The 26333-nt window shown below is 35.2% G+C and overlaps 1 protein-coding gene across 1 annotated transcript in view; it reads right to left on the reverse strand.

Moving 5' to 3' along the window:
* Positions 1-26333, reverse strand: part of dock4b (dedicator of cytokinesis 4b) — a 50769-nt gene that overhangs the window by 17413 nt on the left and 7023 nt on the right. Inside the window, exons 7-35 of the mRNA XM_016266762.1 lie at positions 25977-26101; positions 25566-25728; positions 24116-24222; positions 21502-21655; positions 21200-21297; positions 21010-21093; positions 20822-20922; positions 19128-19209; positions 18662-18832; positions 14929-15121; positions 14711-14838; positions 13202-13336; positions 11943-12041; positions 11751-11845; positions 11594-11669; positions 11401-11501; positions 10644-10702; positions 10409-10557; positions 10224-10309; positions 8115-8141; positions 7909-8004; positions 7102-7162; positions 6622-6715; positions 6392-6540; positions 4347-4433; positions 3926-4030; positions 3646-3787; positions 2305-2471; positions 798-884 (exon numbers count right to left, since the gene is read on the reverse strand). Coding sequence (XP_016122248.1) covers positions 798-884; positions 2305-2471; positions 3646-3787; positions 3926-4030; positions 4347-4433; positions 6392-6540; positions 6622-6715; positions 7102-7162; positions 7909-8004; positions 8115-8141; positions 10224-10309; positions 10409-10557; positions 10644-10702; positions 11401-11501; positions 11594-11669; positions 11751-11845; positions 11943-12041; positions 13202-13336; positions 14711-14838; positions 14929-15121; positions 18662-18832; positions 19128-19209; positions 20822-20922; positions 21010-21093; positions 21200-21297; positions 21502-21655; positions 24116-24222; positions 25566-25728; positions 25977-26101 — 3221 coding nt within the window. The remainder of the gene's footprint in view (positions 1-797; positions 885-2304; positions 2472-3645; positions 3788-3925; positions 4031-4346; positions 4434-6391; positions 6541-6621; positions 6716-7101; positions 7163-7908; positions 8005-8114; positions 8142-10223; positions 10310-10408; positions 10558-10643; positions 10703-11400; positions 11502-11593; positions 11670-11750; positions 11846-11942; positions 12042-13201; positions 13337-14710; positions 14839-14928; positions 15122-18661; positions 18833-19127; positions 19210-20821; positions 20923-21009; positions 21094-21199; positions 21298-21501; positions 21656-24115; positions 24223-25565; positions 25729-25976; positions 26102-26333) is intronic.

The following is a 26333-nucleotide window of genomic DNA, read 5'->3' on the forward strand; positions in this document are numbered from 1 at the left end:
ACAAGGGAAAAAAATTTTTATTTCAAAAACCTTTTTTTTTTTTTTTGACGAAATTCATAATTTCAGCAAAGATGCATTAAATTAATGGGGGAAAAAAACAATAAAGACTAATATATTTCTATTTTAAATAAATAAATGCTGTTATTGGTCAAAGAATCCTAAAAAAAAAAAAAAAAATTACATATATATATATATAAATCTGGGTTTCCACAAAAATACTAAGTAACAAAAATGAATGGAGTAATGCTGTGGAAAATTTGGAATAAATTAAATATTTACATGTACAGTATATATATTTATATATTTATGTTCTTATATTTTCTATTATATATAAGTGTATTTAATATATAAACATAACATTTTTCTTAAATATATACATGCATGTGTTTGTATTTATATATACATAATTAATATACACAGTATACACACATATATTTTGTAAAAACTTTTATTTTGAATGATTAATCGCGATTAATCTTTTGACAGCACTAGTAAATACTAATAAACATAATAATATTTCTTATTGTGAATAAGATTATTTTGCTACACATTAAGTTTCTCTTTAGTGACACACCAAATGGTTCCATTTATAACCAATTAAGTTGAAAAGTGTGAATATTAATAAAAGGAAACTATCAACATTGATTTCCAAAAAAAAAAAAAAAAGTGCACAATAAGTATGTACTACAAGAACAAAACACTCACAGTCATTGGCTGCGCATTCACATCTGTGATTGCGTTGAGTTTCTGATTCTGACCTTATGGTGTGGTGGGTGAGTTTCATGAGATCTACTTACCAGTTCTCTCCTCTCCACTTCAAACCAGCGTGAGATGCCTGGGAGACTCTGAACAAGCGTTAACGTTGTTCTTTCTACCCACAAGCTCTGAAATTCAAAAGCAAATGCTCATTGACAAACATCAACCGTCAGAGAAAATCCAAGAGATCCCATAAGGCAAAGCGGTAACAACATATTCAATGAACGAGTGACTTTCCTCCTCCAGTATATAAACATATCATTTAATCTACACTTTAAACAGCTCATTCTCAGCAACACAGTCCGCTTATCAAGCCACACTGCTTCACATATTAAATTTCACATTCATAAATTCATTTCCCATCCAGCGCAGCCTGAGAATTAACCTGAGCTGGCGCAGGTATAACAGAGGAAGCTCTGTAAGAACTTCAGATGCTTGATTGTGATATTCAAAACCACCTCAATCCAATATAATCGTATCATCTGGATAGCATCTCAGCCGAAGTTTACCTCTAAATTAGATTTTCAGACATTATTACTGTGCGGTAAGTGGACCGGGGTGGTGAGTACCCCCGGTGTCTCTGAGAATATAATATCTGGCAGGCTAAACAGTTTATTTCAAACACCGTAACCACCAGAGGTCGGGGGAAATCAAACCCCCGCAGTGGATCGAATCCATGCAGAGGCTGTGATTGTCTATGCTGGATATATTGAGTGATAGGGGAAGGGAAATGATATTTGGAAGGAGTGCGCCTAAAACTTTAATTAGCCTCTCTGGACCAAGGCTGTGAATAATGCAGCATGTGAGAGAACACCTGAGATCTACACACACACACACACACACACACTGGCCGCCATACGCTGGAAGTGAAGGAATGAATACACAAGAGAGAAGAGGAAGAGTGAAAAGAGTGATGAGAAAAAAATGACATCAAAAGAATGCCCGGAAAAGATGGAATGAAAAATCCCAGAATGAAAAACTCACACATTATTTATTCACCCGCATGACTTTTTTCTACCATCTACAAATTTTGAAGAATTTACTGGTCAGTTTTGGCCCATGCATTTACAATGAACATGGTCAGGAGCCTTCAAGCTTCCAAATGGACATATAGGCACTACAAAAGCAATTCATATGACTCATGTACTAAATTACAAGTCCTTAAAAGTCATACAATAGCTTTTGTAAGAAACCAAATCATCATGATTCTGCCAGATTTACTGAATGGAAACGGTTTGTGTTGCACACTGAGTTTAAGTTGTTATTTACTGAATATCTTCTCATGCACCCCAGATTTTCTTGGCACATTCACAAGAGTTCATGAGAGAGGTAGGGGTGTCAGATTTGTGACCAAATCATTCTACATGTTCATATTTCGAATGAATCAAAACAGCAGCCAGCACATTCTTCAAAACATCCTCTTTTGTGTTTCACAGCAGAAAAACAGTCATACAGGTTTGGAATGATATAAAGGTGAATACATGATGACAGAACTTCAATTTCTGGCCGAACAATTCATTTAAGAGTACACTGTGGCTACTAGCTCACCTTAAACTCATTTTCTTTGTCTTTGGTGCCCTTGTGAAACGGGCGGTCGTAGCGAAACCTCCAGATATGGTTGACCTTATAGAAGCTCTTGATGTTGTCAGGGACGCCATCACGCTGCAGGACGTCCTGGCTATCTGGGATTGGTGTGACAGCATAAATCTGCAGATCTGCATGAATGATTCGTCAAGGAACATGTAACACGTGTCGCTCGAACACAAATGCATTTGAATAACTTCTTGAACAACTAAAAGTAACTATTTAAATAATTAATTATATTATATTTTATACATTTTCTGTATCTTTACAAAAGTAAGTGTTTAATAACAAATTTTGCTTTGGTATCTCCTACTTCACTCCCAGTCCAAATGCAGACAGTACAGTTGGAAATCATCCTCCGCAAATGTTTAAATAACCAACATCTTGTGCCTCACAGACGTGAGGTCTCATCAGCACATAAATATGAATCGAGCAAGGCAGACGTCCAAGGCGGCAAATGATTAATTGCCGGCTTGGATAACAAAACGCTGTGCTCATGTAGTTTGACCGGCCCTGTCTGCTCTAATTGTGCTGAAGAGGACGTCACATATTCACCGAGCGCCTGGCCTCCAGGTACATGTCTCATCAATTGAACAAATGCTCTCCTGCGACCCACCGTCTCCATGCCTGATATGCGTTCTGAGAGGGAGGGGATTGATTTTCAGCCACATGGACGTGTATTTAAAGCGGGCAGTCCTGGCCTTGTGCTTGTTCTGAAAAATATTGTAAGGCCTTACAGGGCACTGTGCATTGACACTATTGTATACAGCATACAGAAAATCAGTTTTGTGGCTTCCGAGATATTACGCTTTTTTTGCGAGTTTTTACTTTTAAAAATTATAAAATGGTTATCGGCAATGTGCTATTGAGAATTATTACAAACTTTCTTCTCATGAAATCTAATTTACATAAGGTAGGATGTCACATTTACATCCAAATGCTAATTTAACCCACACCAAATGGAACTCAAAACCCATAATTTTGCGATAAACTGCTTAAATCAGCAGGATTCTGCCAGATTTACTGAATACAAACATCTGTGTTACACACTAAAGTTTAATACCTTATACTGTTAGGGGTTAGTTTAAATTTGTAAGCAATAGTAATGGTGACATGCATTTGTGCAGCTAATAGTAAAACTAGTAAATCAGTTAGTTAGGGCAAACTGACATGAGTTAAAAGAACTAGGACAATAACTACATGAGAACAAGAGAACAACTCTTCAAAAAATAAATGTGTAAGCATAAGACTCTCTGGTGTGCAAGTGTGTGTGTTCGGGAAAGAGAAGAGATGTCTGGAGGATACATTGGGCTTCAGCCTGGTAGATGGTCTGGTCAGGCTGGTTGGCGTGTTGCATTGCGATGGCATGAGGGAACTCATTGAGCATGCGCTGCTGGAACGCCTCCAAACGCTCGTAGTCATGACCACGGCACACAAACTCCTTATTCTGCACGACACACACACACACACACACACACACACACACAATATATACAAACATTCTGGTTAATACTGACACCAAGTGGACTTCAGAGTTACTGACAGTGACATCTGATATGCTGCAGGATGTCAGAATGACACATACCCGTAGAAAGAAGGGGAACTTCTTGCCGTAGAAGCCCACTCTGAAGAACTCTGGCTCCAGACGCTGTTGGTCCATTATTTTATCATAAAACGAAGCTTCCATCATCTGTGATTTGCAGTCATATAATTAGCAGAAAACACAGTTAATACAGTTTTTCAGCTAAAGGGGCCATATTGCACACATTTGATGCATTTAATCAACTGAAAGTTAAATTTTCTTGCACTAATATATTTAAGTTGTAGATGACAATTTCTACATTCGCATTTGAATAAGACTAGAGTTACGTAAATGACCTATGTTATGATTGACCAACATTTTTTTTTTTGCATGTGAAATGATGTACTGTTGATATGTACTGTAATTGTAGGTAATCTTATGTTAATGAGACAACTGTCATATTACATAAAGAGTTTTAACTCACCCTCATTTTGCTGAGGTTTCTATAATCATAGTAGGATTCGTACTGGTCCGCTAACTCTCTGCACAGGATGATGCCATTCTCCCAACACTAAAGGGGGTAGAGAGGGGTATTTTAGTTCACATGCAGTTTCATAACTGACCAGCAGAAGCCACTAGAGCACTATCAGTACTTTGAGAACCAAGGATTTAGTCAAAAATGCAAGAATTCAAGGGATCAAATGCAAAAGATGGTATGGGGAAATTTGTTGGCTGCTCTTACTTCAATATCTGGTCCACATAAAATAAAAAATACATAACATAACATATAACACAACACAACATATAAAATGCAGTTTATACAAAATGTATATTTATAGTAATTTATATTGGCAATCTTGATGTAAAAAAAAAAAACGGCTACATATTTTGCTATAATGATTAAAATTAGTACTGTCAATCGATTAAAAAAAACGTATCTAATTAATCACACATTTTTTTCTGAAATTACAACCTAACATTTTTTTAAATATACTTTTATATTGCAATAATTTCCCATTCGTCTTCAAATTAATGTAGAAACAAAGACAGTATATTTTTTATATTTGTTTAATGGCATCTTTTTTATGCCTGAAGGCGAGTATCACTGATACCAATACTACTGATGTCTCTAGGAAATTGTTTTCTTTTTCCTAATATTTAACCATTGACTATAGCCATTCAGCATTACAGTAGAATTGAGAGCTAATTATTTTAACATTTAGTAGACTTTAAAAAATAACAACTTCTAATTTAAGTGAACTTAAAACAATCTTTGCATAAACCCATTATAATAAATATCATATTTAGCTTCCTGTGCCCTTCGGCAAGTAGGAAATATAAAGAAATTGACTAAAGTTGTCAAACACTAAATTCTAAATTAAATATAGAGGAATCCTTAAAGTTAAAAAAAGTTGCTGATTTCCTCGTTTTTTGTTCTTTGATGAACAGACATCACAGCATTGTCAAACACTAAATTCTAAATTAAATATAGAGGAATCCTTAAAGTTAAAAAAAGTTGCTGATTTCCTCGTTTTTTCTTTTGTTCTTTGATGAACAGACATCACAGCGAACTGGTTATTAGGTTATTTTGACTGCTTTAAGAGCTGCCGCTGCTGAACATGACGCAGATCTGACACGCATCGGATTTCCTCACAACTCTTTATGTTTTCTGACCCACTTCAGGACTTAAAGTGAGCTGACGGGTTGAATCGGGTGTGTTAGAGGGAGACCGTGCTGGGCTGCTCCAGGACAGTTTTGAAAACCACTGCATTTCAGAGACATGTTCTTAAATTTGACTCATAACAAATATTTACACATGCACAGTTTTAAGGCAACTTTAATCACCTTTTTGGTAACTTCGTGACTTAACTGACGACATAACTATGACACTGCATGGTTGTAGTTTCATTTGCGCTTTAATATGAAATTATAAACAGCGCGTGCCACTGCATTTGTATTTGAGGAAGCGCTTCAGTCCCATTGCTTCCTAAATCCATCAGCACAAGAGTTGGCTTCAGCCATGAGGAGAGCAGACAACAAACGCAGTTTTGAAAACCACTGCATTTCAGAGACATGTTCTTAAATTTGACTCATAACAAATATTTACACATGCACAGTTTTAAGGCAACTTTAATCACCTTTTTGGTAACTTCATGACTTAACTGACGACATAACTATGACACTGCATGGTTGTAGTTTCATTTGCGCTTTAATATGAAATTATAAACAGCGCGTGCCACTGCATTTGTATTTGAGGAAGCGCTTCAGTCCCATTGCTTCCTAAATCCATCAGCACAAGAGTTGGCTTCAGCCATGAGGAGAGCAGACAACAAACACACTGATTTTTATTCTCATCAAGCGATTAGGTGATTGAGGTTACTGATTATGTAAATGCCATTTAGTTCTGAAGGACCGCTACTCGAGATACAATCACGCACTGATAATTTAATAGCGGGCTGAGAGGAGCCACGTGATGAGAAATGAAAGAAACGTGACACAAAAACAGGGAGGATGGCAGAAATCCCAGACCTTTCCACGGTCAAAGTTTTGGATGATGGTGAGGTGCAGATACTCCTTCCTCTGCCACTCGCTCTGCATCGGGTAACTCAGAAACTCCCGCAAGGGTCTCTCGGACCATTCCAGCAGCTCGTCGTACAACAGAAGTGTATATGAGGCCTCTGCACACATAAACACGTCATCAAAATATATCCGTTAACCGTATCTTCAAAGTAATTCTGGTTCACGTCATGCTTGAGTACCGGTGTAATTCTGTGCTTTCAGATGCAGGTCATACAGCTTGTGAATGTAGCGGATGTACATTTCCTCTTTGTTCAGCTCTGTTTTGTAAAAGTTCTGCAGAGAGGAGACAAAGAGTGGTGGACTGTGGATATGAAGTGACTGACTTTCACTGTGGGCCTGGTTACGATGAACAAATTCATATGGATAAACCAAAGAGACTTGGAGAAGAAGTACAGAATGCAGGAAATCACTCCAGCAATGGGAAGTACACAATACAGCGATGAAAAGTCTTTAATGTTTCCTCCGTGAACTAAAGTGCTAAATGACTTCCCTTGTTAACACTCAAGTCTTGAACTGAACACCAAACTGATACCATTCACTAACATTTAATCTAAAAGACAAAGCAAAACACAAACCAGACCACCAGTTTGTCTAAACTGGCAGGTATATAGTGAATATTACTGACAAATAATGGCAGAAAAGGTTATAAATAAACGTACCAGCAGACTGACTGTACAGCCAATCTTTTTTCCATCCACTTCCCCCAACTTCATACAGTCTCTGTAAAACAGAAAGAGTGTATCCATGAGCCAGAAGTGCAGAAATTAAGAACAATGAAGAATTTTTATTTACTTTATACATTTTAACTTTAGATTAGTTCGAAGTTAACTTAAACTTAAATTTTTTTTTACTGCATATTTAATTTTTTTCACCAATTAAAAAAAGTACGATGAAAACAATAAGTAGCTTCATTACCGTTTTTGTTTTAGAATTTTTTTATGCAAAAATACTAAAATATATCACATTGGGGAGTAAATATATTTCAAGCTGTAAGTGTTTCAATGCACAGCAATGTTCAAATGTTTGGGGTCAGTAAGTTTTTTTTTTATGTTTTTGAAAGACATCTTTTATGCTCAGCAAGACTGCATTTATTTAATACAATATGCAGTAAAAACAATAATTTTGTAAAATATTTTTACAATTTAAAATAAGTTTTCTATTTTAATTTGCTTTCAAATGTAATATTTTTTCCTGTAATGCAAAGCTGAATTTTCAGCATCATTACTCCAATCTTCAGTGTCACATGTTCCTTCAGAAATCATTCTAATATACTGATTTGCTGCTCAAGAAATATTTCTTATTACATTTTTTACTAATTTTTTTTACTTTCACTTTTCAGTTTAATCTATCCTTGACCCCTCACCTTTGAACAGACGTTTTTCAAAAGGGCAGCTTGTACTATTTTGAATTACAAGTATATTGTATCTTGTATTTTGTGCACATCTGTACAGCTGTGTATATTTCACCTATAGTCCAGCAGTCGCTCCATCAGCCGTGTGACCGTGGCTATAAGGGATATCCCGCTTTCTCTCCACGTCTCTCTCTCAATCTTCTTCAACAGACTGACAAGAGAAAACGAACACGGCAGAGAAGGAGTCATACTATCATATTACCCATCATGCCCTGCACACTCACACCTGTCCAGCAGAACAGTGAATAGTGATCATCTTACCTAGGATACGGACCGAACAAAGGAATTCTAGTCCAGAGCAGCATAAACGAAACAAATTCATATTAATAGATTAAATGTCCACACCAGCCACTCAAACTCAGTTAGTACAGTTAGTACGGTTAGCAGAAAGCAGAGAAATTAAGAGAGATGAACAAGTTAATTAATAAAATCAGCTGCCACGCCAAAAACCAATACAATTATCATCCATTTAAATTAACATTTAATTTATATATCTTGCTGTAGAGTGTATGAAAATGAGCCTCAACAAAGACATTTCTTGGTAACAAAAAATGACATTTATTATGAAACAGACTCTACTGTAAAACAGCTAATACATGTTTATTATATATTATAAATAACTATTACTCGTGTTGCCCAGCGACAGCCCCAAAACATTACTGCTCTTGAGGAATGGGCCAAAATACCAGCAACCGTGTGTGAAAACCTTGTGAAGACTTACAGAAAATGTTTGACCTCTGTCATTGCCAACAAAGTGTATATAACAAAGTATTGAGATGAAATTTTGTTATTGACCAAATACTTGTTTTCCACCATAATTTGCAAATAAATTCTTTAAAAATCCTACAATGTGATTTTCTGGTTTTTTTTTCTCATTTTGTCTCTCATAGTTGAGGTATACCTATGATGAAAATTACAGGCCTCTCTCATCTTTTTAAGTGGGAGAACTTGCACAATTGGTGGCTGACTAAATACTTTTTTGCCCCACTGTATTTGTTCACTCGCAATATATGAAACAACATTAATATTTACTATATATTTATTTACTCACAATATCTAAAATAGCGTTAATATTCACTTTAATATATTATTTTATATGTGCTAATGCTGTATATAAACCTGCTATGTAGCTTGAAAACTGTAAACAGACTATAGTTAAGGCTAATGAATACTTACAGGGAAGAAAATCTGATTAATACTATTAATAATGTATGCAATATTCAAACATACTGTAAAAGCAATAAATCATAAGCCACCTGAGGCCTACTGATGTATTATGCATTATACAGTACATACATATATATATATATATATATGTATATTATAACCTTAACCTGTGACAGCTTCAAGAAAAAAAGAAAAAAGACAGAAAGCTTATATAGAGAATATATGTGACCCTGAACCACAAAACCAGTTTTAAGTCGCTAGGGTATATTTTTAGCAATAGCCAAAAAAACATTGTATGGGTAAAAATTATTGATTTTTCTTTTATGCCAAAAATCATTAGGATATTAAGTAAAGATCATGTTCCATGAAAATATTTTGTAAATTTCCAATCCTTAATATATTAAAACTTAATTTTTGATTAGTTATATGCATTGCTAAGAACTTAATTTGGACAACTTTAAAGGCAATTTTCTCAGTATTTTGATATTTTTGCACCCTCAGATTCCAGATTTTTAAATAGAGGTATTTGAAAATATTTTAATATTTGACAATATTTTTAAAGGCCAAATATTGTCCTATCCTAACAAACCATACATCAATGGAAAGGTTTTATTCAGCTTTCAGATTTCAAACTTTAAAAAATTGACCATTATGACTGCTTTTGTGGTCCAGGGTCACATATAGAGAAATATAGAGAGTCACATACAGACACAGTATAAGAGCTGTGAAAAAAATGCTTGATTTTCAGTTTTCTTTGTATATTTTTACACTAAATATATGCATAAAAGTGACCCTTTATGAATAAAAAACACAAGTTAAATCTTCCATGCATTTAATTTAGACTGGAAGATTGCATAATTGTAATTTTAAACACCAATAAAAAAAAAAAAGCACAACACTTTATTCTACCATAATCCAAAATCAAATCTGATCTCATAAAATGTCAAAAATGTGCAGAAATTGAAATTCAGATGGGAAGCAAAGACTTTTTCACAGCACTGACACACACATTCACACAAACACAAAAAAACAAATCACAGATTGACCCACAGATGGGTGAGATCTGACCTGCCACTACTTACCATCTTCACTGATTTATGCTAATCTAACCGTTGCTCTCTAAACCAAATTCAGTCCACTAAGGACCCGCAGTGTGTGTATGTATAGCTGTTTATCTGCTTGTGCTTGTGTCCTCTCACTCACATGCTGTTGAAGAGCTCTCTGTACGTTTCGTCTCCTTTCCCCTCTGACATCAGGCTGTCCAGCTTGTCGATAAGTTTTGCCTCCACCTATTACAAATAATGAAAATATGGCAAATATGGCATTATATGCGCTACAGTCAGATAGCTGCATGTCCAATTCGTGACCAGAAGGGGGGGCTGTGTGACCTGTTTGAAGTTGCCGCTCCGGCGCTGCTCCCAGTCCATCATGTCGTGAAAGATGGGGATCATCACGTTCCTCAGGTCCGGCTGAGGCACCAGCGTCACCTCCAGGAACGGGCCGATCATCGCTGGGATGAAGTTCAGCTTGTGCTCTCCTGCAGGACAAGATGGAAACTTTCATTTCTCATGTAAGAAAGACTCGCGAAGGGGTGAAGCTTTCAGATATTAGGTAATGTCTTACCTAAATTCTGCCACATGCTAAAGATCTCACATCCCATCATGACACGCATGTCTCCGTACCTGAACACAAATGAATGCAAAATACTGTTACAATACGTCCTCCTACGCCAGTTGTTCAAAATATGATTGAGACATTTTTTAAACGGACTTCCTGAAGAATGTAAACTCAAGATGTTCAAAATAGAAATATCCCTTCTTATTATTCATGTTGAAAACACCTAAAAAGATTTTTATTATAAATATATATTTTTTCTTCAATATTGATAATAATAAGTAATGTTTTTGAGCAGCAAATCAGTATATTAGAATGATTTCTGAAGGATCATGTGACACTGAAGACTGGAGTAATGATGCTGAAAATTCAGCTTTGCATCACAGAAATAAATTACATTTTTAAATATATTCTGATGGACAAAATTTAATTTAAGCTGAAATAATATTTCACAATATTACGGTTTTAACTGTGTTTTTGATCATAAATAAATATTCCAGCCTTGGTGAGTATAAGACTTCTTTCCATAATATAAAACACCTCAATTACTCCAAACATTTGATCCTCAGTAAAAACTAAACCTACACTGAAACAGTGAAACTGAAAAAAAACTAAAATAAACTATGTAAAAAAATAATGGAATAATACTATTACAAATAAAATCTCTAAACATTCTGAACAATAAGAGTCTTATAATTTCAGACATACTGCTTTTGGCATACTGCATGTTAAAAAAGTTTGAATTCGGAGGGCTTGCAGGACTCACTTTTCCAGTATTTTCTTCCTCTTCGACGCAGAGAAGGTCTCGAGCTGAAGGCAGGGCTGGTTGATGAATATAACAGACAGGCAGAAGTAGGAATCCCACACCTACATGAAAACAGAGAGTTTTAGAGGCTGTGCCACAGAGAAAATGAACAGATCGACTGATGTTTCACAACACAAGCGGACTGAGAACAAACCTTATAGTCAAACTTGTCACTGAGGAAGTTTTTTCTTAAAGCGTCTGACAGGTAGAGCACCGTGGTGATGTTGATGCTGTAAATCAAACATGTCAGATCACAATTCTTACTCTGAAAACCACATCATGTAAAACTGCAGGGGAATAAAGTATCTAACTTGTTAGTGACGAGCCGCATGACCGTCCAGTCTTTGGGAAACATCTCTGGTCTTATCAGGATCCGAAACACAGTGAAGATATGCAGGAGAAAGTCCTGAGAGAGACAGAGAGAAAGAGAGGATGTTTGACATGTTTAACATTGTCTGTATAACGAACTGATGTCAGTGAGATAAAGTGGATGAACGCCTCACCCGCAGCTCGTCTTTACTGGTGAATCTCTGCAGGAGTTGCTGGTAGTGTCTGTCCTTCATATGCCTCAACAGAGCCAAAAGACACGACACAAACTCGCCCTGAAATGCACACATTCAACATATGACACTCTTGGAAACAAAAAACTTGACGTATTTCTACAGAAGAAACAAATCCACAGTTTGATGTGATTTTGAAAAATGTTACTTTAACTGCATTTTGAAAAAGTCTTGAATAAATGCACAAATAATGGATAAATGTGAATATTTTTCACTGATTTGAACACTTTCTATTAAACATGCTCTGTATAGCTCCGAGACATTATATTTAATATATAAAATTTATATTTAATCACATTTTGAAAATGTTTTGAATAAATGCACAAATAACAGGTACAAATTTTATAATTTTGACAAATTTGAACCCTTTCATCTAAAATAGCTCTACATAATATTTCATAAATAAATAATTAAAATATAAAAAAAAAAAATTTACTATATTTTATATAAGGTTAAAATTATATAGATTAATAATTATTTTTTAAGAAGACTTATGCTCACCAAGGCTGCATTTATTTGATCAAAAATACTTTAAAAATAATATAATATTATATAATAATGATAATATTAATAATAATATATAATATTGTGTCACAATTTTTCTTCACATTGTTCCTTGATGAATACAAAGCGAATAAATTAAATAAAAATTATAATAAAATGTACTGACTGAACTTTTGAACAGCAATGTAGATATATGTATTTATATTCAGGTATAGACATTTTTTAAATATATTCTACATATATTTCCCCACAGTCAGCACAAAAACATCAAAAAGTTAGCAAATTTCATGTACTGTAGGTCTAGCTATACATTGCTCATTTGCAAAACACCTGCCTCAACAAGGGAAAAAAACTATTTAATTCCCATACTGAACAGCCCCATAAAACCCTTGATAAATCTCAGTCTGTGTTGAATACGGATGAATAAATTGGAGTTGAAATGAGGTATGGCGAGGTTTGCATTCACAAAAACCTTCGGGCGCTGGGGAATATGTCACATCTAGCAGCAATGCCGCCAGAATTCAGCTGCTGCTTGTGTGGAGAGACTTTGATGTGTGAAACGCTTTGACTGCTGGGCTGTAATTACCTCACCCTCAGGGCCTGTTTCTGATGCTTTTACATGTTTCACTTTTTAATATTCACTCTTGCCTTTCTTGCTTATTCTCTATAAAGCTTGCTTTCTTATTTGTTTTTCTTACCGTAACGTCTTGAACTTGGGGCCGTAGTGCAGGCCCTGCTGGTTGTGGCCGGTTAGCGATTTCCAATATGGTCCGCAGTAACACACCCAAAACACTCTCCACGATCAGATCCACCTCTTCAGATGCGGCTGAAACCTGCACACACACACACACACACACACACACACATATATATATACATCTGCCCTTGCAAGAGGTCAATGGTGATTTTATGCACACTGTCTGACAGGGTGCTAATGGCAGAAAGGGTGAGACAGCCATGAAAGGTTCAGCTGTCATTTCAGTTTATGCAAGCGCAGGAAGAAGCCAGTGCAGCTGATGTACATCGGTCCTTCTCTGCGTGTGAGACCTGCTATTTGACTCAAGGTCAGAGAAGATGTCTACATTTAGAGCAAGCATCAGCATTTTTTAAGACAAGTTTCCTGTGGTCTTCTTCAAAGCAGAAGTCGACACGAATTGGGGATGTGCAAAAACACGAATTCGACAAAGCTTCTGGGTTGCATGAATGATAAGCAGGTCTTCAGGAAGCCTTGCATAATTATGCGGATTTAGGGTCACGTTTTGACAAACGCGTTTCATACTCTTAGCAATAAGTAAATAAGCTAAATAATCTTTTATTGCACAAAACTATCATAACAAATGGAGACCTGTGGATTATGCATAACCTGAACATTACTAAAAGCAGGAAATTTAAAGCCTGACGGTTACCGTTTTGAAAATTTGTGTTGAAGCCAGTGGAATAAAAGCAGTGCTTTTAAGGCAATAAATTTAAAGACCCAACTTCTCTGAGTGGGTTTTAAAGTTTTATTATGTTATCAGTGTGCTAAAAAACCCTCTCCTTTAACTGCCTTTATATATATAAGACTTCATGAGAAAAAAAATCTTCCAGCATATTAATACACATACATTTAATATTTTAATATATATTTAATGAATTCTAATAATTCACTAAATAAATACATAAAAAAAAATTGTGAGATGTCTAAAAAACATGATACACATTAATATAAATAAATACATACATGCCCACTTCAATTTCTAATGGATAAAATAAATACACATCGTTTTTTAATCAGGATCATGATTTCAACTTCTCGATTTTTTTAATACATAATTGTCTGCAATGTTTGCTCACTAGTTATTTATCCTGAAAACATTTCATTTTCATTTGGAATTTGCATCATTTTGTATTATTTTGTAACAAGCCTCAACAAACTTTCATGACTGTGGTTGCCAGATGTCAACAGTATTAATCCCCGAAATCAGAGCTTTTTATTTAAGTTGATACATTTTCTGAACAGTGGTTTACTTGATCCTCCCAACCTGGCAACGATGCACACACTCTCTCTACATTACATAAAAAGCCCTGAAAACACCAGCAAACATGTAAGTTGGAGTTTAGGATTGCTTCTCTATTGAGATCGGCTCTGTTTGCTGAGACTGAGTCTGCAAGTAAAACAGATTTCTTGTCTAAAGTGTTGTCCTATAGTTGTGTGAGGGTTATCGTACCGTGTCGTCCTTCTTGAGGAGAGACAGCATGCAGGTGAGTATGTGAGCGCACATGACGAGATCTCGCTGCTCCTGCATGTGAGCCTGGAGCAAACGCAGCACCACCGGGAGCAGGATACATCTAGACTCTGATAAAAACACACACAAACATTAAGCAGACAGCCTCTAAATGTATGTATAACCATCTTTATTTTCATCCCCAGTGAGTGTGTGTTTACCAGGGTTTGTGTAGAGCTGGCTCTCTACAGTTTTGGCAATGCAGTGCAGCCTGACGGCCTCCAGGGGGCAGTCGGCCTGGGACGCAGTGGGGAGGGTGCCCAATGTCTCCCGTATAAATGTGGCCACTTCCCTGACCGTAAAGAGCTTCAGCAACTGCCCGTACACAGCCGGGAACGACTGCAGAAACACTGCCTGTGAAGTCACATGACAAACAATCAGGTCATTCGCACGGTGATTACATGGAAAAATCTAAATAAGCACAAATAAATCAGCAATTTTAATACACACTACATTACAAAACTAAATGAAAACTAGCAGCGATAAAAAAAATTAATAAATGAGAATAAACAAAATAATGGTAACAATGGTATATATATATATATATATATATATACACACAAATATATATATTACAGTTTCATTATTTATTCGTTCATTCTTTTCACATTATCATTTTAAATTAAAATAAATTATTTTGTATAAAAAGATTATTTTGGTAACACTTTAGTAGAGGGACCAATTCTCACTATTAACTAGTTGCTTATTAGCATGCCTATTATTAACATATTGGCTGTTTATTAGTGCTTATAAAGCACATATTCTGCATGAGCATATTCTACATCCCTAATTCTACCCAATACCTAAACTTAACAACTACCTTACTAACTATTAATAAGCAGCAAATTAGGAGTTTATTGAGGCAAAAGTAGTAGTTAATGGTTTGTTAATAGCGAGAACTGGACCTTAAAATAAAGTGTGAGCATTATTTGCAATATTTTCTTTATGCTCATGTACAGTAAGGCAGTCTGAATGACTTATTCTGAATGAAATGTGTTGTATTAAAACATATATGTATATTATCACACTGCATATTTAAGGTCCAATTCTCGCTATTAAATAACAAATTATTATCTACGACTTTCACCTCAAACTCCTAATTTGCTGCTTATTAATAGTTAGTAAGGTAGCAGTTAACTTGAGGTATTAGGGATGTAGAATATGGTCATGCAAAAGATGTGCTTTATAAGTACTAATAAACAGCCAATATGTTAATAATAGGCATGCTAATAAACAACTAGTTAATAGTGAGAATTGGTCCCTATAGTAAAGTGTTACCATGTATGTATGTGTGTGTGTGCATGTAAATAAATACATTATACTTGAGCACAAAGCAGAACTGTGTTTCTGTGATAATACTGGCATGTGTGCAGAACTGCACAAAGAGACACTTCATGCATTTAACCACCAGTGCACCACATGTAATCATTTGCATGCTCTCATTCTTCAAGTTCCTGTGCAGGGAGGCCTTGCTCTACCACATTCTCTTTCAGTTCCACAATGATCCGTCACTTTTGGCGATCAATGAAGGGGAAAAAGCTACATTTTTGGTCCATGAAAGTTTCAAACAATTCACAGGAAAAGAGAACAGCACAGAAATATTAGACAAATTTGGATGTGTGTATGTGTTAAAACACATGAACCCAAGGCTCTGCATGGGAGCTAAAGCTGGTGGTTGGTGGCTGCTAACCAAGCGTTCCAGCATGTTGCAACAATCAGTGATAATGCCACATTTCTTCTGATTGCATCTCAAAAATCTTTGTTGGGACTGCAAAAACATTTTAAAAGCATGATAGGAAAGCTTCTGACGCCAAAGTTGATGTTGCCTCAAATCAGAAGCATTAATCTTCATGGAAACCGTGTCTACGTAAGTATGCGAATGCAAACACTTTTAGCTATGCAAGCTCGATTTGAGAAAAACGTGTCAGAACACAAGGAAACACAAAGGAAACGCACATTGCATTCTCAGAGCTGTTGCAAGGCCTGCTACACTCTTAAAAATAAAGGTGCTTCAAAAGGTTCTTCAAGCGATGCCATAGTATATATATATATATATATATAAGGATGTGAAGAACCTTCTTTCGCCACAAAGAACCATTTGTGAAACAGAAAGGTTCTTCAGATGTTAAAGGTTCTTTATGGAACCATTTAAACAAAAAGGTTCTTCTAAGGCATCGTGAAGCACCTTAATTTTTAAGAGTGTAGATATTCATGAGCAGAACTGTAAATTACACTTTGGTTTTTGGTTACATGTGTGAAATAATCAGCACTACAGAACATCTGCTCACACATTTTACCACCAATTTCTTTGGCAGTAGCGGACTGACACTTCTGATTGTTTTATTTTTTTCCAAAATCAACCGTTTCAGATAAAACCACCCCTAAATTTTATATACAAATGAAATAAAGTTTGATTGTTAGCCTTAAATATCTGTCAAATAATCTCTTAATCTCAGAAATAACAATAAAATTATCATATTATCAAAAATAACAAATTTATATCAGCTGAATTTAAATACATTTTATTTTTAATTCAATAGAATACAAACATTACAGGAATACAGAAATAAATATATATATTTTAAATTATTATTTTTATTAAATTATCATATTATTTATAATTTCATTGAAAATTAGTGGTGGAAGAAATGTATGTACAAACAAAAACTTTTTTTTTAGCTTTACACGTCTGTCAAATAATCTGTTCCTGTCTAAGTGGGCTGCTCTTGGCCAAAAATAAAAAATAAAAAAGCTGCCAAGTGGACCAGACTTTATTCTGATGTCTGGCTATTTGACACTAAAATGCAACTGATGCACAAATCCATGATCTGGAGACTAAATAAATTAGACGGCTGGATTTGCAACCGAAACGTGCAATACATGTCCCATCACTGATGCTGTGAAACAAAGACTGTTCTGTCTGTTTTTCTCACTTCCCTAGAGTTTCTTGTAATCGCCGTCATTATCTCCATTTTTTTTTTTTAATCTTACTTCATTCTTTTCATCCTTATTAGTCAAATTCATTTACGATGTTTCTTTCTCATTAAAACCCAAAGCAATTCTTTCTTTGGACATATTCGTCTTTCTCTTTCAGAATGGGCACTCTGAGGCTCTTTGTAGAACACGGCAGAACATCAGAACAAACTCACAGCAAGGCTCAAACAAAAGCCAGTGTGACGGGCACCGGAGTGAAGGAGAATAGAAGACGCTCTTGCATTCAGCTCAGGGAAGTCCGAAACATTTGCTTGAGAGTTTAAATGCTTTGGCTGAATTTAAGAGAGCGCACTGAAAACCGCCTTTATACGACATTCTCTCCATGAAATATAAATGATCCCACCTCTCAAAGGCGAAATATGTGTCAAAATTAAGAGCATTTCTTTGGAAAATAAATGTTTAATACAGCAGATTTGCCTCTCCAATCGTGCCATGGTTTCAGAGGTCTCTCTATTAATCAAAATAATGCTCCAAAAGGTAAATTCATCTTTTGTTTATATAAGTTTATAATAATAATAACAACAACAATGACATTATTATTCTGGGCTATGATGATGATGACGATAATTATTATTATTATATTTATTATTGAAACATTTGGGTTAAAATCATAGCCCTGAATTGTAAACCAGGAATAATTATAAGAATATAAAAAAAACAACTTATTAAATGTTATTTTTATTGTATTATTTTAATAAAAATAACAAAAATAGATTACATTTTTTAATTATTTTTAATTAAATTATTATTTTATTCAACTGATTTGTATTTAAAACTGGTGGTGGAAGAAAAGAATGAGGAATGTCGCAGGCTAAACTCGAACCCATTTCACCCACATGAGCACCACAGCATGTGTTAAATAGAATATAAACAATATAAACAGATATGTCTGTCTCTCACCTGTGTCTGTGTGATGGGCCGTGAGCCCTTGTTCTCCTGCGAGAGGAAAAAGCGGATGGACATGAAAAGCTCGTGCATACAGCAGCGGAACTCCTCCTCGTTCTGTCCGCCCGTGGCGAGCGCAAACAGCCGCCGCGACTGGATAATATACTTAAAAATATACTCCGTCGCCTAGGAAACCAACAGAATAGCAGATCTGAGCACAAAAAGCTAAATAAAAGCAGTCTAATTAAGAATGCATGGGCTGTGTGAACTAATGCGATATGGAAGTCATAACGGCCCGGAGCGAACCATTCCTGAGAAATAGAATTTTCAGTACATTACAATATAAATTGTATTTGTGGCTGCACAAAATCAGAAGACGGAGGACAGTAATGACAGACTCTAAATATCATTATGAAGAGCACAATATGGGTAAAAACAATGTGAGAGACCGAGAAAGGATGTGTAGTGTGAAGCGTCTCACCTTTAGCACCTGTTGGATGTGTTCCTGACGGTCCGCTTCAATAATGCGGTCAACGTACCACTTCAGCACCTTGATCAGATCCCTGCCAGAGACACAAACACACAGCACTGTGGAAAACTGAACATTCACATTATGTTTGTTTAGTAGAATTGAAAGTATTTATGTGGAGATTCATAATGGAAACCAATCTGACCTGTTTCTCAGTTGCATTTATTGCTTTAAGAATTTGTTTGTTACTGAGCCCACAATGTAGTAGTAGTTGTTTTAATAATAATAATAATATAATGACCGAATACTTGCAAATTAACAATAAGTTTGTAGTGTACTGAACCGATAACACACATACATACACATATATACATATATATAATTTCTTTCTGAATTGCATTTATTGCATCTGGTAATTTAACAATATATATTTGTAGTGTATTACTAGTATTACTCATGTAGTATTGGGTCTATAATTGGATAACTGGATATTTTTACAGATATGACAGAGAAAGTGGAGGCAGAAAATGATCGAAATCCGATAGAGTGCAATGAGCAAATGTTGCAATCCCGATTCGAACTTGCATTGTCTGAAGGAGCACCAAAGTTTAATGTTACCACTAAGCCATGGGTCCTGTAAACATTAATCAAGTTTTTTGTGTCTTTTTCCCAAACATTAGCATTCTAATTGAGCACGTCTTTATTTTGAATTTCAAATAATCAATAGAAAAAAAATTGGTCTAAAATGCAATTGAAGGTGATGCCGTGAAACTGCAGGAAAATAAGAGAGACTTTTTAATCACAGTGTATAGCAAAAGCTCATGTATTGCAGCACATAAAAAGAAGTATTGCAATAGCATCATGTGGTGAGATCCCTGGCGCTTTTCACTGCGATTTCCTAGCATTGCAATGAGAAGTTGAAGGAAAGTGACGTCCATTGCACTGAAGTGAGTGAAGTATGAGAGGAAAGTTTGTGAGCTGAGATTCTAAATAATGCTCTGCATGCGGTTACATGGTTTTTAAGAGACTAAAAATCACAACAAAAGGAGAACTGAAAGACGGTACGGAAAAGACTTTAAATAAATACATTTGCACCAGTGAGCAAGAATAACTAGAAATAATAAGATGTGTCTAAACACCCCATGAAATTGGACTGTAGTGGCTTTTAATCCATTTCTATTAGATTTGATGCTATTTGAACAATATGACAAAATTAACGTTTTGCAAATAAACTGTACAGTCTTTCTCATTTTAAGTGATCTTATGGCTGTCTGTTTGATTCTGTCCAGTTTTTAAGTTAATTAGTTGCGTAACGCACATTCGAAAACTGCGTAGGCTGTAATGTGGGTTGATCTCTGACCCAGATGAATGAACATCCAAAATGAAGTGCTACTGTATTTGAGTGAAGAATCAGTGCTATACTAGCTAAGAGTCAGGCTTCAAGAGAGCTGTGAACAAAAGTCCTGGACAAAAACAAACTATACAGTGAGCCTGGCTCTACAAAGTATTTGGGCACTTAAGCCACATTCAATGCATCAAATATCATGCATTACATAACAAAACATCAAACAAAGACAACACAAGCACACTTCACAAGCAGATAACTCAAAAGGATGCTTGAAATTTACATCTCTACATTTCCATTTTAATTCAATGGATTGTTTCCAGTCGTCCTGACAGTTAAACGCTTCTGATTTTTAACGTACCTGTATGACAGGGCTCCTGCAAAGTGGCTTTCAATGTAGGTGTCCATGACTGGTTTAAAATGTTGAAACTTGCTGTCCTGGAGCAAGTTTATAATGTGCACCTTGATGATGAAAAATGCACACGCACAATAAGCAACATGCAATTTAATTGGCCTCTATTGTGCAAAAAAATGAGGGTATGTACCTACCAGACAATCAAACACCTTGAGTGCATATCTCTGAGAGCTCTCGTCCAAAATGCCGAAAAGCGTGTCCAGTGTATCCTGTAAAAACTGATTCAAGATATTTGACTTTATTAGTAAACATGCGCCAATTAAAAAAAATTACGGTGATTGACAGGTTCATTAACAAACAGCAAGTCTGTGAAGGGCAGCTGACCTTAACTATTTCTGAGCCATCGATCTCTTTGAGTTTAGACAGGCTGTCACTGATTCTCTCCGGATGGGCTCTCCACTTCAGTAAGTCCAGCATGTCACCTGCAGGAAACAGCCAATAAGCAATCAGTGTAAAATATGCAAAATGCTGCTTGATACTTCATGCCAGCTACCCAAATGTTCCCATGTTCAGTGATGATTCATGCTGGGTGCTGCTACATGCTGCATATCCGCTGTTATGCCAAGAAAACTTCCAATTAGGGACGTTTTGTCCTATCATATCCTGTACAAAGGGACACACATTACCGTTCTGAGTGAGTTTGGTAGAACAGAGGAATGATGTGATCCATAGGGATTCCTTAGTGCCTTTCATAGTTTGGTTGTTGCCGGGCAGATCTGATTTCGAGAAGGGCAGTTTGAGGTAGCGAGCACAGTCTTGCAGGTTAGCGTTCTCTTCACACTGGAAAACATGCATGAAAAAGATCCTGTCAACCATTTCATCCAATTTTTTAATATAGGCAACATTTTTAATAATAAACACACCACCACACAACCAAACAAACAAATATATATGTATGAATATGGGATTTATAAACAAATTATAAACCTACACATTTATACATCTATAAGCAGATAGATCTATATATTTATATATGTACAGTATGTAACATATGGTTGGGGTTACCCCAACTCATAAATGTGTATATACTTTAATTATAAATATAAACAACAACAACAAAAAATATTCATGTTTTTATATTAAATTATTTAATTGTTTATTTTTAGATTATTTATTTTTAGAAGATATTATTTACTAATTTTAATATTTCACAAGAATTGACCACAGCTAAAAAGTAAAATAAGAATTATTCTCCATATACATTTCTGATAACTTATTTACTTAAAATATTATTGTTTAACATTTAGTTATACAATTATTTTAATGAATTTATGAATGTTACAATTGTACTTAAGGTTTTTTTTTTTTTTTTACATAATGGTTTATTACCTATGCACATTTACTCATATAGGTACATCTCAAAAAATTTGAATATCATGAAAAAGGTCAATATTTTTTGTCACTCATTTCAGAAAGTGAAACCCATATATTATATAGATTCCTTACACAGAGTGAAACATTTCAAGCCTTTATTTCTTGAAATTTTGATGATTATGACTTACAGATAATGAAAACCCAAAATTCCGTGTCTCAGAAAATTAGAATATTGCATAAGATCAATTAAAAAAAAGGATAAGGTACATCTCAAAAAATTTGAATATCATGAAAAAGGTCAATATTTTTTGTCACTCATTTCAGAAAGTGAAACCCATATATTATATAGATTCCTTACACAGAGTGAAACATTTCAAGCCTTTATTTCTTGAAATTTTGATGATTATGACTTACAGATAATGAAAACCCAAAATTCCGTGTCTCAGAAAATTAGAATATTGCATAAGATCAATTAAAAAAAAGGATATTTTAAACAGAAATGTCTGGGTTTTCATTATCTGTAAGCCATAATCATCAAAATTTCAAGAAATAAAGGCTTGAAATATTTCACTCTATGTATAATGAATCTATATAACATATGGGTTTCACTTTCTGAAATGAGTGACAAAAAATATTGACCTTTTTCATGATATTCTAATTTTTTGAGATGTACCTATATATATATAAAACATTAACTACAACTTTTGCCTCAAACTCCCAATTTGATGCGTATCAATAGTTAGTAAGGTAGTTGTTAAGTTTAGGGATTGGGTAGGTTTAGGGATGTAGAATATGGTCATGCAGATTATGTGCTTTATAGAACTAATGAACAGCCAATATGTTAATAATAGGCATGCTAATAAGCAACTAGTTAATAGTGAGAATTGGTCCTATAATAATGTGCTACCATATATGTAAAATGTATTTATGTATTTATTCCAGGGGAGGCTTTAACATTTTGCAAAATATCTTCTTTTGTGTTCCACAGAAGGCACAGTCATATGGGACTGTAACAAAGGTAAGTACAACGATGACATATTAGATCTATTTTTGGCTGAACTACTGCTTCGATTAGCATCATGCAATCGCTCCACATTCAGTCAGCAGTTCTGTTGCCTCTAGCAGAAATGCAAACAGCTGACTTATTTCTTTTTTTATCATCTATCTTGCTCAAAATGCTACACGTACTGTAAGAGGTCAGCAGAACTGCTTTCGTACATGACTAGTGACACAGCACAGTGCAGTATTACAGGATTCAGTGATTTCTAGTGTTGCGTCGAGACTTGTGTTTAAACACTGGAGCAAAGCGCTCCATTTCAGCGGGTGTAAATAGGACAAGAGAAGCTCACAGCATCATACTAGTCCTGTTTATAGGCTAAGCCATTCTGGGGCTACAAATATTGATTCATATACACTAATAAAAGTTATTTTATAGGTTGTACAATTCTGAAATAAAAGGCTACATGGGCATTAATGGGACATTCGGAAATCATCAGACCATTATTATAGTCTTTTATTTGTTCAGCAAAAGATTCTTTCATAAACTGGTGTTTAGAGCTACTACTAATGGAGTGTGAGTGGTGACAGTACAACATGACACAAATAACAGCAGCTCTTTGTGTCTGTGCATATGTGTTTGTGACCTCTTTTAAGCCTGTTAAATCCACAAAACCTTTCACAGTCTGCAATTACCAGAGCTGTGCCCGAAGCATGCTTTTAAATTGGGTGTGCCACAGGGATGTGTTTTCTGACACTGTTATTTAACTCTTACACTTTTTAATAAGAAGCCACTTTTTTAATTCAGGGCTTTTAGAGGCAATGCAGAATGAAGAAGGTGTCAGCCGGGACAATTTGTCATTTGACATACAGTTGCTATTAAATTGCATTTGTTGCAGAAAAGCCAACGAGACATTTTGACAGCTGTACCTTATGAACGATGAGCTCGTGGGTGCCGTCGGGCAGAGTCCGCCCGTCTTCCTGCATTAGAGGAATGAATGAGAAGCCAAACAGCTTCTTTTCCCCCTTGTCTTTTGCTGGAGAACACAAACACTGTATATTACAAGCCATTTAAAATTCCTTAACAATAAAATACAGCTTTTACGCTGGAACTAAACACTGACATTTAATCTAAAGCTTTAGGCCAGTATATGTCTGTGACTCTTCTTGAAAAAAATCGGGGAAAATTGTTTTGCATGCTGGTGGTAATGAGCAATATGCCCTTAAACCAGTCATCAATATATAATGATTAAATTAACAATTCATATTCATTAATAATTACATTAACCAGTCTTTTCGTAATTCTGAGGAAGAAAGAATGGATAATGGACAATATTTGGCAAATATATATATATATATATATATATATATATTTTACTCAAGATTTTTGCAAGAACAGACTACAATTATATGCAAATAATATACATAATGAAGATAAATGTTATATTAATATTAATTAATATATTTATATATATTAAATAATATTTAACATTATCATTTTATAATTATTAAAATAATTATTTTATACTATTTTATGATTTATTCATGAATTTTACACATTAAAATTTTTTTTTAAAGAATAGGCTAGTTTATTAACTTTTTACATTTACTCATAACATCACTGTCTTTGTTATCTTACTTAAAAACAAACTTTTGAATGTATTTTACTCTGTGAGCCATGCCATGTGCAGATACATTAGTGTCTTTAGACAGGAAAATCACAAGGAACAATGTCTCACACATTCAAAAGTCAACTATTGAATAATATAAGAAAAATATAAGCCACACGAAATGACGTGGCCAGTGACTTGATTGTGTCATTTCATTTACAGATAAACCAAAGTCGCATCAACCAATCATTTGGCTCCAGCATCAATATTCTGAATAAAAGCCTTGATTCTCAACCCTACACCAGACCAAAACTAGCATAAACCGATCTGGACCTGCACAAAAATTCATACTGGTCTTCCAGCAAGGATGCTCAATAGATCAGTGAATGATGGCCTTCAGATGATTTGAGGTGTTTTGGTGTACAGGACGTCTATACATCTGACAAATACATAACGGACTTAAGCACATATGCTTAACTTGAAAGTATTTGCATAAAAAAGACTCCCTTGGCGATCTCCACTTCTGGATTATACTACTTGCCCATATTAAGTGCCCATTAGTGATGCTCTGACTCATACGGTTCACTGCTACATCTCCTGCACTTTCAACACTCATTTGAAATTCAGCCAATTTAACTTCTTCTCTAAAGCTCCCCATCAACTAACTGAGGGAAATACTGTCTTGCCTCAGTCTTGTGTGAATATGAAATGCATCCTAAAGCGAGGAACAAAAACAACAATGGTTTTCTCAGCAGTCATGTCGGACTTACTGGAACAGTGGCGGAACTCGAAGCGGACATGAGAGCCCCGGAACATGTCGACTGGGATGGGCAGCTTTATTAGCTCCGCCCACCGCGGGCTGTTGTTGTGGTAAAGCACGAAGGTGTGATACTCGTCTCCGCCCGGCTCGCCTGAGCCCACGGCCACAAACCCCTGCAGAGAGATAGTGTGAGAGGATACGGAAAACCACAAACCTCTCACCGCTCCACCTCGATGGCCGTTTGTCAGCCGTGAGTGTGAAAACAATATATGCCAGATTTGTATGAGCTTAACACTGAGGAAGTTATCTTTAATGTTATTTCATATTACCTTAGCAATGTGTTTTTTTGGTTTTGGTATCCCAGATTGTGTACACTCATAAGAAAGCAAGGGAAACAGGACACATTTATGAGTCTAAAAACCTTGAGGATCTGTCCATCGGCGTCCAGCGCGTAGACGGTGACTTCAACATTCCTCGCCACGCTCTTCCCTCCCTTCTCGAACTCGCCCTTCTCCAGCGTTATGTACAGATCATTTCTCATCTCACCTTCAAGAGAACAACATTTGTGGGAAAAAATTGTTTTAAATCAACATTTAATGCAACAAATTAGGACACCAGAGATCAGCTTATCAGTAATACAATGAATTACATAAATATATACTTCTTTTTATTATACTTTTTTGAATAAAAAGTGAAAAAAAAAACATAAAATGTATTATATATATATATATATATATATATATATATATATATATATATATATATATATAGAGGGTAC

Source organism: Sinocyclocheilus grahami, unplaced genomic scaffold, assembly GCF_001515645.1.
Source record: "Sinocyclocheilus grahami isolate Dianchi unplaced genomic scaffold, SAMN03320097.WGS_v1.1 scaffold33.1, whole genome shotgun sequence".
NCBI classification, from domain to species: Eukaryota; Metazoa; Chordata; class Actinopteri; order Cypriniformes; family Cyprinidae; genus Sinocyclocheilus; species Sinocyclocheilus grahami.